Source organism: Carcharhinus amblyrhynchos, chromosome 8 (assembly GCF_965287045.1).
Source record: "Carcharhinus amblyrhynchos chromosome 8, sCarAmb.v2.hapA, whole genome shotgun sequence".
Taxonomy (NCBI): domain Eukaryota; kingdom Metazoa; phylum Chordata; class Chondrichthyes; order Carcharhiniformes; family Carcharhinidae; genus Carcharhinus; species Carcharhinus amblyrhynchos.
In genome coordinates this window covers 46,872,464-46,886,208 of record NC_137331.1, presented here as the reverse complement: position 1 = coordinate 46,886,208, position 13,745 = coordinate 46,872,464, and the positions used below count along the sequence as shown (strand labels likewise).

The following is a 13,745-nucleotide window of genomic DNA, read 5'->3' as shown; positions in this document are numbered from 1 at the left end:
GGGCATGTTTTGTCATGCTTAACAATACTGGAAATCTCTGGCTTTAAAATAAATTATGTATTTCACTTTGTTTGCCGAACTCCAATTCTATTTCATTGGATAATCTTAGTCCCAAATGCTGTAAATTACTTGTTGAAATGCAAGTTGCTCTTCGTGTTCTGCATTTCGAATAATCACAGTCAGTGACAAGTTTTCAATTTGGTTGGCTGCATGGAAGTGAGAGAAGTGCATGTTAACAATGGTAATGCATTCCATTAACAATGATAGCAACACACGTCAAACAGTTAGGTGCAAGCAGACCCAACCTCTAGGCAAGGAAACCCCCACTGGTGAAAAGCTTTAGTTTCAAAGGATGGCACAGTGGTTAAGTGTTGCTGCCTCACAGCTCCACGGTCGGGTTCAATTCTGGTCTTAGGTGACTGTCTGTGTGTAATTTACACATTATCCCTGTGACTGCTTGAGTTTCCTCCCCTGGTGCAGATTAGGAGGATTGGCTGTACTAAGTTTCCCCTCTCTGGTGTCCCAAGATATGTAGGTTAGATGGATTAACCATGGGAAGTATGTAGGGTTATGTGGGTAAGGTGGGGTAAAGCACCTGAGTGAGTTGCTTTGCCTTAGAGTCAGTGTGGACTTGATGGGCCAAAGGCCTGTTCTGCACTTTAGGAATTCTGTTTCCAAGTAACCTGTTTCTCATGAGTGCATGCTACAGATACCATGTATCAGGTCTCAAATGTTCAGTATCCCAAAATATCTTTTGAGAAAATTGAGTTTGCATGTTCTCTAAACCATGTTTGTAAAGATCCTTTCAAGGCAATTTCAGTGATGATGTGCAGTCAGCGGGTAGCCTCACGACGTGTCTCACTTTTTGGATGCATTGTGTGATTGAACCTGATGGTGTACACCCTCAGTGATTTGTTTGACCCTAAACTGGACTCAGCTTAAAACACATATCTAGTCCATTAACCAGACTGACTGCTGCTCTCTCTCCACCTCATTCCTCTTGTTGACAGCATCCTTTCTTGGACTTCAGTCACATCTGACTTGCCAGGATTTCAAATTCCAACTCACCTAAATTCTGCTGTTATACACCAATTCTTGCTCACCTGCTTGATTCCTCTCCGTGCTGTCCTCTGCTTTCCACAATGCATTGACTTCGAAATCCTTGTCATTTTTTATAATTTCTCCTGAGGCTTTGTTCTACTCTACTTTTGCAGCCTTCTCTAGCTTTGCATCCCAGTTTTTTCACTCGTCTGCACTGTTCTCCATTGCAGACAGAGCTTTCAATCATTACACTTCTGCATATTTGAATCTTGTTCCTGAAACCTTCGTCTTGCCTCACTTTCTCAAACCTAAATCTTCTCTCCTAAATCCTCATTTTTTTTCTCTTCCATCTTTCTAAAGTGTCCTTTTGTTATTTTACAGGCACCAAAGCTGCTGTAGGAGAAATAACTGTACTTAATAGTGAAATTTTATACTCCATTTTACACTTCTGCCTCAGATATTACATGAAGTCCAGACCATACAGAATCTCTGTTTTGTGACTGATATTCAAATAATCTTTTTAGATGTTTTGACTCCTGAGTACAAAATCAGAAGGTCGTCATTACCTGTAGATTATGTGGACTTCCAGATCAGCTTTAATGCATTTGCATCAAGCTTATTCAATTTAAACTCCAAATGAACTTTAGTGGCACATGGATTGCCCCCACAGCTTTCTCTCCATATTGCAGCTAGTTGACCAGTTATGCCCATTTGTGGTAGTAGGGAATTCTGCTCTACTTTCTTTTCAGCTCATTTTCTTCTCTGCTTTGGATTTCCCAATGCCAACTGATAATTCAAATCTGCATTAATTCCATTTTTAAGGGCAAGATAAGGTCTGGGGTAGGGGTGGGGGGAGGGGTAGAGGAGACGATATTATCGCGAGAAAGATTGATTGATTATGTAGCATGGTGGCACAGTAGTTAGCACTGCTGTCTGAATGCCAGGGACTTGGTTTCAATTCCCGGCTTGGGTCACTGTCTGTGTGGAGTTTGCAGGTTCTCCCTGTGTTTGTGTGGGCTTCCTCCAGGTGCTCCAGTTTCCTACCACACTCCAAAGATGTGCGGGTTAGGTTGATTGGCCAAGATCAATTGCCCCTTAGTATCAGGATTATTAGGGTAGTGGGGATAGGGCCTGGGTGGGATTGTGGTCAGTGCAGATGTAATGAGCTGAATGGCCTCCTTCTGCATTGTAGGGATTCTATGGATTGCATCCATATAATAGGTGACAGACCACAAAGGAGAGACGCTTAGTTCAGAGACAAATTGCCAGTGGCAATCTGTATTATACTATTGTGGAATATATTTCTGGATCCTGTGTATTTCTTTAATTAATTATTACCTTACTGTCTACATCGTGTCTGATCCACAATTGTTTTATTTGTGTTTATTCCCTCCTTGTTTGTCTTTTTTGAACTTGTGGGTGTAAAAGAGCTTGTTATAATGTTCTTCTTCTTTGGTGGATAACTTAAGGGCATTACAGATTTAGTGAGGACAACATGAGCTTAATTCTTCCCTCAAACAAAAACAGAAAATGCTGGAAAATTTCAGCAGGTCTGACAGTATCTGTGAAAAGAAAACTGAGCTAACATTTCGAGTCTGGATGACTCTTTGTCCAGTATCATCCGCTCTTAAAAGGTTAATTCTTTCTTGCTGTCAGAACTGTTATGATTTTCCAGCATTTTCTTTTTTTTTCAGATTCCACTATTGACAATTTGTTTTTATCATCTTCCCTTGTTTAGATGACTGAGTGGTGATCTAATTGAGGCTCTTCCGATTCAATGGTATTGATACAGAAAACCAATTTCTTTTGGTGGGGAATCCCGAACAAAGGAGTACTATCATTAAAATGGAGGCTAGAGCAGTTAGACTTAAATTTAGGATAGTGGAAACTTAGAATGTTGTTCCTCAAAAGATTGGATGTTCCGCAACCACTCCGCTGCTGTGAATGTAGCTTCCAAGTGTCTTTCTAGGTCTTCTACCAGTTCAGTACCATTCATTATATACTTTTTTGTTTGATCAGTGTACTATAATTTACATTGTCAACTTGCCAAACTTCTATTACACATGCTATGTTTGTACAGTTTTTCCTTTTACAGTATTATAAGCAAGGTTTGCAAGTTTATATTTAGTTTTCACATCATTGATGTATGTAAGAAGCAAAACTATGGGGCTCAGTTATATTGCACCCTGGCTGGGATTATACCTGGAAAAGAAGACAGAAGGCTGCTGGCACAATCTGAGCTATAGCCCACCACAAATCCAGGAATTACACCTGCGTTTTTTGAATTGTGGGGTCTAGCTTTCTGCTATTCAAAGATGTTCTGAGTGCCCTGCAGCCATTTCATGCTTGAGTGGCTGTAGGCAGGAGTTCTGCCATTCTTTCAAGAGAAAGTCCTGCCTTAGAGAGCAGCTAGCCAATTAGAGTGGCTGGCAGTGCTTCAGTTTCTGCCACTATAGTGCTGCAAAGGACAAAAAAAGGGTAGAAAGGTGCCTAAGACCAGGTTTGGGCAGGTAAGTTGAAGTGATTTCAGGTTGGAAAGATTAAGGAAAGCCTGGGGAGAGGGTGGAGTGATGGAGTTTGGGCAGTGGGGGAGAGGAAGAGGATGATCAAAGTCTCGGAAGGGAGGCCCTCAAGCCACTGGACCTTAGGAGGGGATGGTGTGGCTGGGGGGTTGCCCAACTTCAGAAGGGAAGAAGGGGGTTTTTGATGGAGATGCTTAATTGGCTACTTACGGGCCTCAACTGGAGCAAGGACAGGTTTTCTGCCCAAGGCCTTGCCTGTCCTGGCACAAAATTGCTATGTGGTTAGGCCAGGCGGGAACTTGGAGAGAGTCTCATCCTTTCAGTTTCACACTTCCTTCCCCCCCACTTTCAAAACTGAGAGTTAGGAGAGCCCCTGTTTTTCCTTAAGTTGATGATGATTAGCATTGTTATTGAGTTGTTTGGAAGAATGCTTTGCAGGGTGGTACCTGTTAAACATAAAATTATATATAGGAAAATTATACAGGGTTTTTCCAGAAGGATTGTGATCAGATGAGCTGAAGGTTCTGCCTCTGAATCTAATAACTTATCCTCTGGAGAAGACGGGAAATTAGGTGGAGGAGAGGGAAAGTATTTTCTGAATATTAATCTCTAAAATCAGTTTTATCTAATCTGTTTTGCAGGTGCAAATTAAGAAGAGTTTTAACTACAGTATGTAGCTTTGAAAATCTACATACAAATCATACCATGAATAGCTCCAGTGCAAACTGTGGGAGTCCAGGCACTGGGAGTACAGCTGAAACTGCCATAGAAGTATTTAAGGATATTTGGACTAAACTGAAAGAATGCCATGACAACGAAGTACAAGGTACATGATCACTTCAACTGGATTAATATCGTTTATTGTCTTAAAATGACATATAAAATCCAACAATGTAAAATCCATGAGAGGTTTTGTCTCGTGCAAATCACTGGTGGTTTTCTTGCATCATTCTGTAGTCCTTTTCATGTGCATTTGATGGAACTTGCCCTGTTTTCTGCTATAGCAACGTAACATCCCATTGATTCATTGATCGCAATTAGTTATACTTCATCAAGGATCTGTAATGAATCACTAATTCTCTCAAACTGAGGAATTTCTGGGGTTTTTTTTGATTATCTAGAGTCTTGCTGGGATATAGTCTGCTTTTCCTTTGGATCTTCTTTTTCAGTGTATGGTCTATTGTAATTGTTCATTTTGACCTTGAAGAAAGTTTATAACCAATCTCCATCTGTTTTTACTCCGAATTGAGTTGATTCGTTGTTGTTGCATGTATCGGGATGCAGTTAAAAGTATTGTTTGTTGTGAGCTGTTATGGACAAAGCACATCGTTCATGGAGTACATAGGTGAGAAGGAAAGGATACGGTGCAGAATATAGTGTTAAAATGTGGAAGATCAGCTTAATGTTTGAAGGGCCATTCAAAATTCTGATGGCAGCAGGGCAGTAGCAGTTCTTGAGTCAGTTGGTACTGTTTTTAGACTTCTGTATCTTTTTCCTGATGGAAGAGATTGGAAGAGAGTATGTCCAGAGTGTGTGGGGTCCTTGATTATGCTGGCTGTTTTTTTTTTCAAGGCAGCAGGAAGCGTAGATGGAGTCAATGGATGGTTTGCGTGATGGACTGAGCTATGTTCACAACCCTTTGTAGTTTCTTGTGGTCTTTGTCAGAGCAGGAGCCGTACCAAGCTGTGATGCAACCAGAAAAGATGCTTTCTATGGTGCATCTGTAGAAATTGGTGAGTCATAGATAGATAGACATCATAGAATTCTACAGTGCAGAAGGAGGCCATTCAGCCCATCGAGTCTGCATTGACCATAGTCCCACCCAGGCTCTATCCCCTTAATCCCATATTTACCTTAGCTATTCGCCTGACACTAAGGGGCAACTTAGCATGGCCAGTCCACCTACCACATGTTTTTGACTGTGGGAGGAAACCAGAACACCCAGAGGAAACCCAAATGGGGAGAACAGGCAAATTCCACACAGACAGCGATCCAAGCCAGAAATTGAACCTGGGTCCCTGGCACTGTGAATCAGCAGTGTTAATCATTGTGCCACTGTGCTACCCTAGTGCTCGTAGTGGACATGCCAAATTTCCTCCACCTTCTGAGAAAGTAGAGGTGTTGGTTAACTATAACGTCAGCATGGAGGGACCAGGACAGATTGTTGATGACCTGGACACCTAGAAACTTGAAGCTCTCTACCATCTCCACTTCATCATCTTTAAGGTAGATAGGGGCATGTCCTCTACTACGTTTCCTGAAGTTGATGATTACCTCCTTCATTTTACTGACATTAGCAAACTAATACTGGGCACTCTATTGGTTATCTATTTGCCTCATCAGGAGGCCCAGACCAAATATTTGTCAACAGAACTTCTGTGCTTTGGCCATGGAGAAAAGCCATATAAGTGTTTCACTTTAGGTCTACCATCAGACCCTAGGATAATAGTACAATTTTCCCCCTCTGATTTATATGGTTTTTTAAAATGCATCTTCTTGGGATTCTATAGCAGGTCAGGAATTAGCAAAAACAATTGTGATATCTCACCATTAACTTCATAAATCAAATCTTCTGACTATCCCAATTGATCTTGCCATCTGTTTGACAGTCTGCCTCACAAACCCTTTCCTTTCAACTCACCTCACATCCTGCACCTTGTCTCAACAGTTTTGTGTGTGATATTGCAGTTAAGTGCCAAAAATTTAGACCAAAATATACCATTGTTTGTTGTGGCTTTTTTATAAGCCTTTCACTGAGGAGCTTGCAAATCAAGTGGAAGAAATCTGCATCTTGTAGCAATTTCAATATTGCATGAGTTCCCATTAGGTTGCACTTTTTTTGGCACAATTGGTCCAAAATCGACCAAGTCAATGCAAAAGATTGAAGAATACATTTATCCAGTTTCTGTATTTTTGTGCAAAGTTCAGAATTTGGTCCTGTCTGTAAAATTGGCTGTGCCTTCTGAATCACAATTCTGCTAATTGCCAGTTTCTTGGCCTTGGAGATTCTTAAAATTAAGATTTTTTTAAGAAGTCTTTTTCAGTTATTTAAAATCAGATAGTGAACTAGGCACTCAAATTTTAAACAAATATTGTTATGATTATTAGTAAAACTGCACCAAGTTAACTCTTGCAATATATCACGGAATCTTTATGCTGCCCTTATGTATCTGTCATCTGAGATTAACGAGCCAGTCTTAAAAGACCTTTGGTAAACACCTTTTTTTTTCAACTATAAACCCTTAGATTCAAAATTCAATTCAATTAACTTTTCCAGGACAAGAATTGGGAGTGCTGCAATTCATCTGTATCTCTGGGTTAAGCAATGTAAAAATGATCCAGCATTTGGGAAAGACGGGTTTGGACTTGTCTGCATTTGCTCTTGCTGTCTAATTACTTTTACCTGAATAATGTACCTTTCCCAAATGCACAAGAGTGGCAACCAACAAATATACCCTAGCAAATAATTACCATTTTTAAAAGGCAAGTCAGGGAGAGGGAAATGAAAGAGGAGAGATACGGATTTGGTACTACCAAACAACAGGTTTAGCAGTGACTGCCATGTGGAAATGCGCAAATAATCCCGCATTTTGTCATGAGGAAGAATACTTAGTGGATTTGGGGTCAATCTTGAAAAAGTGGCACTTCATTGCCAACTCTCACTGCCGAAAGCTAGCATTGTTTCTTAACAGAAGTATATTCTAATCAAATAGATTAATGTTCTTCCAATGCCAATCAATTTTTCAAGCCCAGAAAAGAAATATTGTAAATGGTGGAGGCTCATTCCTGCATGCATAACTTGGGATTTTTAAAATCAAAAAATTATGGTGTTGGCAGTTTGCACTTAAGCAGCATGGAGGACAAACACATTTTTGTGTTGAACAGTGAAGGAAAAAGCTTAATGGGGGCACATCACAAGATGCCCTACTCCATTAAAATTTTGATTGAAATCTTGATTTCTTAAACTTAAAGGAATGTGGTTGATTGTGAGCCCTTCCTTCTTGGGGCCATCATTGTGTGAGAGACTTTTCCCCCATTCATTGTCTTGAATAATATGAGGGAACATATGAAATATCTCAATTTAAAGCTTCATTTTTAAATGCTTTTTTAATTTTAAGGAAATGAAGAGGTGTTTTGGCCATCCATTGTTTGGTTTTAAATAGGTGCAATGAGAAATTAAATGTTTAGGTATTTGTTAAAATCCTTTTTCATTCATCAGAGTATCTCTTTTCAGGGTGTGGATGGCAGGGCAGAGTCATGTTCAGCCGTCGGGCAAGCATTTTTTAAAAATCTTAAACTGTCAAACTTTTTTTATCCTTATTGCACATACCAGATGTAATACAGCCAAGACAACTGAAAAATGTAAAATAAATTAAATTAATTCTGTGGAAAACATTAGCTATATCTCTCTCTGAATGCTGCTGGCCTTGCTGAATATTTTCAGTATCCGTAGTATTTTGCTTTAGAAAATTTTTTAAAAAACTCATTGTATCATTGGCTCAGCAAATTTGCTGATGATCCAAAGATTGGAGGTGTGGTGGACAGTAAGGAAGATTTTCAAAGCTTGCAGAGGGACTTGGACCAACTAGAAAAATGGGCTGATAAATGGCAAATGGAATTTAATGCAGACAAGTGTGAGGTATTGCACTTTGGAAGGACAAACCAAAGTAGAATGTACAGGCTAAATGGTAGGACTCTGAAGAGTGCAGTTGAACAGAGGGATCTGGGAATACAGGTACAGAATTCCCTAAAAGTGACGTCACAGGTGGATTGGGCTGTGAAGAGTGCTTTTGGTACATTGGCCTTTTATACTCGCTACTTCGATTTATAAAGTTGGAGTGTTATGGTAAGGTTACATAAGGCATTGATGAGGACGAATTTAGAGAGTATTGTGTACAGTTTTGATCACCTAGTTACAGGAAGGATGTAAATAAGGTTGAAAGAGTGCAGAGAAGGTTCACAAGGATGTTGCCGGGACTTGAGAAGCTGAGTTACAGAGGGATCGAATAGGTTAGGACTTTATTCTCTGGAGCGTAGAAGAATGAGGGGAGATTTGATAGACGTGTATAAGATTTTGATGGGTATAGATAGAGTGAATGCAAGCAGGCTTTTTCCACTGAGGCTAGGGGAGAAAAAAAACAGAGGGCATGGGTTAAGGGTGGAAGGAGAAAAGTTTTAAAGGGAATATTAGGGGGGGGGGGGCTTCTTCATGCAGAGAGTGGTGGGAGTATGGAATGAGCTGCTGGATAAAGTGGTAAATGCGGGGTCACTTTTAACATTTAAGAAAAACTTAGAGGGGTCCATGGATGAGAGGGGTATGGAGGGATGTGGGACTAGGCAAAAAATGGTTTGGCACAGACAAGGGCCAAAAGGCCTGTTTGAACTGTAATTTCCTATGGTATTGTTTTGTAATTTCTATGATATTTGAAGATTTTGCGTACGAAGTTTAAGTGCCAATGTTGACAATAAAATACTGGTTTCTATTATGTGCTAAATTAATCCCTTTTAATCATGCCATTCGTCTCTACTGGTAAGTAACTACTGTTCATTCAGTATAACCTGTTATGAAGTTATGATTACCTGCATTTCCTTTTAGAGAGTTTGTTGAGATGACCTAATTTTCTGTTTACATAGTGTTTACCAGCTTGAGATCTACTTAAATAAACAGAATTGCAGTTCAAATAACATCATGTTTTGCACCATTATCATTATTCTTGTTTTAACCTTTTCTTCCCTTCCTTTTGGTTCTTTCCTCCCATTTTCCACCCCATTTTTTGTCTTGATTTAAAGACATCTTAAAGTACTCGAGTTCTGGTAGATAGTCTGCAAACTGAAACTTTTAGCTCTGGTCCCAAGATCTGCTGAGTGTTTGCAACACTTCATTTTTATTTTAACATTTAGCTATGAAGAGAAGTTGGGTAAACTTGCTTTGCTCTCACTGGAACGACAGGTTGAGAGTTGACTTTATAGAGGTTTACAAGATAGAGTGGATAGTCAGATGCCCTTTCCTAGGGTAGAAAAGTCAAGTAGTAGGGTACATAGGTTCATGGGGAAAAATTTAGAGTTGAGGTGAGTTTTTTTACAGTGTGGTAAATGCCTGGAACATGTTGCCCAGGGAGGTGGTGGGAGCAGGTACGATAGCGGCATTAAGGGGCAACAATACATGAATAGGATGGGAATGGAAGGATGTGGTTTTAGTTTAGGCAGGAGTCATGATCAGTGGAGGCTTGGAGGACCGAAAGGCCTTTTCCTGTGCTGTACTACGTTGTTCTTTGTATGTTGTATGAGGTTGACAGGGCAATATATCCTCTAATGCTAGAAAGTTAAATAAAGTTTCAAAAAGTTCCTTCCTAGTTGTGTTCATATTGCTACCAAGTCGGTTCTGGTCTTCCGTGGGTTAGCAAATTGCAAAGTCCCATTCACTTTCCAGATATATCCCAACCTTTGTCAAGTGGTTCAGCCAAAGGCCAATGACTTTTGACAGAACTGAATGATCCCAGCAATGGATGGAGCTGGAAAAATCCCATGCATGGTCTTTCCTGTAGAGACCTTGCAGGCATTGCTCAACAGGCATTTAATTCTGTGATAAAAAGAGCACAGTGCTCATCCATTCAGCCTTTTAAAAACAAATGCAGGAATGTATAGGAGTTTCAACTTTCAAAACATATGAAGAGTGCATCAGGAAATAGCAGATCTTGTATTAAACTAAATCATTGTCAAGATTTAGTTTGGTCTTTTTAATTAATGTACTTCTTTCCATTTAAAAAAAAATCGTAGCAAATTTCAGAACTGGGAAGGCCATTTGGTCCCTCTTCCTGATGTTGACTCTTTACAAGAGCATTCATGCTATGGCTCTCACCATTGCCTTTTGTCTGTAACCTAGTAAATTCATCATTCTCAAAGATCTGTTCAGTTCCTTTTTCAAAAATGATTTATAGAATTAGCTTCCAGGTATTTTCCAGTAGAGCATTGCAGATTCTGATAACGGGGGAAAAAATCTTCTGTTCCCTCTAAGTCTTTTGACAATGATTTTAAACCTACTTTCTTGTTATTGGCCTGCTCATCAGAGACAGTTTTTTTAGCTCTATTTGGTTACCTGTTAACTGCTTGTCTATGGAGAAGATGATTAACATTTCCAGCCTTTACTGATGTCTGAAGTCCCTCATACCTGGTATGTATCCTAAGTCCTTTGCATCTTTTGAAGTGTACTGCCCAGAATTGTCCTCCACGCTCAAACTGAGGCTTAACCAGTGATTTTTATAAGGTTCTGACATGATTTCTTTGCTTTTACGTTCTTTGCCTCTAATCACTAACCTATGTGCTTTTCTTTTAACCACTTTATCAACTTGCCCTAGTCCTCCCAAAATGCATCACCATTTATTTCTCTCCATTGATTGCCTCTGCCATGCTTCAGCCCAATTCACCATCCTGTCTGTCTTATTGAAATCTACGACTGATCTTATCAACTATCAATTAATTTGCCAAGACCTGTATCACCTATTAAGTTTGTATTACTGCTCCCTACACCAGAGTCTAAGTCATTTATAAAACATAAGAATAAAAGGTCCAAAACTGATCCTTAAAACATGACTACAAACCACATCCCACTCTGAAAACATTAATCTGTTTCCTGTCACTGAGCTCATTTTATATTTGCACTGTTACTTTCCTGTCATATCCATAGACCTCACTCTTCTCAATATGCCTTCTGCCTAACACTTGTATTTTCTAAAAGTTCACACAAAACATCTACGCCACTCCAAGACAAAACTTTATTACATCAACAAATAATTCTGAACTGGTAATCATACATGCTTTGATTTTAAAAAGCCCATGCTAGCACTTCATAATAGTTTGCTCACTGAGATTTTAATTTGTTTCCTTTGATGGTTTTGTATAATTTCCAACTACCAATGTTAGGTCAACTGACAAGTAGTTCCTTAGTTTATCCATCCCCTTGAGTAATGGAATAATAACAATTCCCAAGTCCCCTTTCCATCATCCAAAGAGGATTGAAGTATTGTGATCTTCAGCCACATTCTTTGTAAAAACAGATGTAAAGTATCCATTTACTGTCTAGCCTTACTCTCTGTTCCTACATGAAGATTCCTTTTCCTTTTCAGGTCATTAGCAGGCAAATTTCCTAGCACATATGTCAAACTTTATAGACAGGATTGCGATGTTGGACGTAGAAAATGCAAGTTGGGCCACATCCTGAATTTGGAAGATTGAGCCCATCAAGTCTCCCCATGCCAAAAATATTTTAGTCCCCTGGAAATGTGGACAAGGAGGGTTTAGGTTTTCTGAGTCACAAGCCAGGAAGAGTTAGGGTGCAGAGGCAGGTTTATATTGGTCCACTGGGACATTGACTTAGCTCTCCAATGTAGTTAGTGTGCTGAAATCCTCACCACTCATTACTGCGCACAGCCCCCAAACCCCCCTCGGTTCTGTTACATCCTTTAAATAGATGTTTGAAAAAGTACATTTCTAACAACCTAATAGAGCTATCAGTGAACAACACAATCATTTATATTTAAGAAAAAGTCATGACTCAATGGAAAATAAGAAAATCCCCTCAAGTAGTCATTCAGTTTTAAAAACAAACCAACTTCTGTTCTGTAACCACATCAAAAGACATGATCCTGCAACAATCCTTTAAAATTATTTTTCAAACTGAATATACTCCATACCGCAATAAGTATTACTATAGCTTCTTGAATCTCAGCTGAGTATTCATAATGGTTTTAGCTGTTAAATCCTCAAAAATGCAAGCAGTGAGGAAATTGAATCGTAAAACAAATGGTCCTGCTTTTTCTAATCTACACCTAGATGTCCTGTCAATTAAAGCAAAGCAGGTATCTTTTGTGTTTTCACTGTGAAAACTGCAGTACGATCTTCTTTTGAACTTTTTAGGCTGTGAACGTTTTAATAATTTTAGATTGTAAAGGTGGAGCTCTCACTTTCACTTTGAATGCATAATACTTTTCCAAATGGGGAAAATTCCCCTAATGCATCTGAACGTTTATATAATGCTGATCAACATAATGGTCATCTTGCCTTTGCAGGACATAGCCCTGTGATCAATCACTGCAATATAAATCTAATCAGATTTGAAGCTGTCAAACCATTTAACTTCTACCTGTCAAAATTGTTCCAACTTTCTCAGCACCCTCAAAGTTCACAAACTGTCAAAGTGGGTTCTCAGAAGCCTTCCAAAACCCTCTGGTATTTTATTTCCATTTCCTGTTGAACTCCTGGGCTTTACACAATTTTCCTGATTATTAATATTTTCTCCTGACATTTGTTGTAAGTCTGCATTTTCTATTTTATTTAGATTTTTATTTACTTTGTCACCCAGGGCACACTGGCTTTGGATGGTCTACCTTTTCCCTTCAAAGAAACATACCTAGTTTTCACCTGAGCTATGGCTGAGATTTTCCAACTGTTACAAAGTCAATGAACTTTTGACTGGTTTGCTTCATCTGCTGTGGTGGGTCGCACCATAACAAGGCTGAAAATCCTAGCCAATATCTTGCCTAAATGTCTTCCATTACTCTGTTACTGTTTAATCCCACAGTTATCTTTTCCGATCTACCTCTGCTCAGTTTCTTCTTGCATAATGAAATCTCTCTTCCCATGTGAGTTTTTTTCAATTTTGGTATTTTATGGCCTCTTTTTGTATAATTACGTCAACTCTAATTATGCTTAGGTCAGTGTTGGCTGGATAACCTCTTACTGTAATGCTTTCCACTCGCCCTACTTTGTAACCCTGTACGAGATCCAACAATGCTTCTTTCTTCTTTCCTGGGTTGACTGGAATCATAGGATCCCTGTAGTGCAAAGGAGGTCATGTGGCTCATCACGTCTGCACTGACCCACTGACAGAGTATCTTACCCGGGGTCCCATCTCCCACCCTGTCACTGTAACCCCACCCATTTTAGCATGTCTAATCCATATAACCTGCACATTTTTGGACTAGGAATGTATTAATTGAAAAAGTTCTGTGAAGAAAATATCTTAAATTTCTCTCCTTTAGCACTATTTTCCCAGTCAATTGAAGTCTCCTAATATCATTATTCTGTTTGTTTTTGTTGCATATCACTAAAATTTGCCAATAGATTTGCTCGTATCTCCTTATTGTTTAAAAAAAATCTGCAAATTTATGTAATTGTTCCTCCTAA

At 39.3% G+C, this 13,745-nt stretch overlaps 1 protein-coding gene across 7 annotated transcripts in view; it reads left to right on the top strand.

Moving 5' to 3' along the window:
- Window positions 1-13,745, top strand: part of rbbp8 (retinoblastoma binding protein 8) — a 118,878-nt gene that overhangs the window by 38,421 nt on the left and 66,712 nt on the right. For all 7 annotated transcript variants that reach the window (XM_080194010.1, XM_080194009.1, XM_080194016.1 and 4 more), the window contains one exon: window positions 4,205-4,389. In XM_080194010.1, the coding sequence (XP_080050136.1) occupies window positions 4,205-4,389 (185 nt within the window). The remainder of the gene's footprint in view (window positions 1-4,204; window positions 4,390-13,745) is intronic.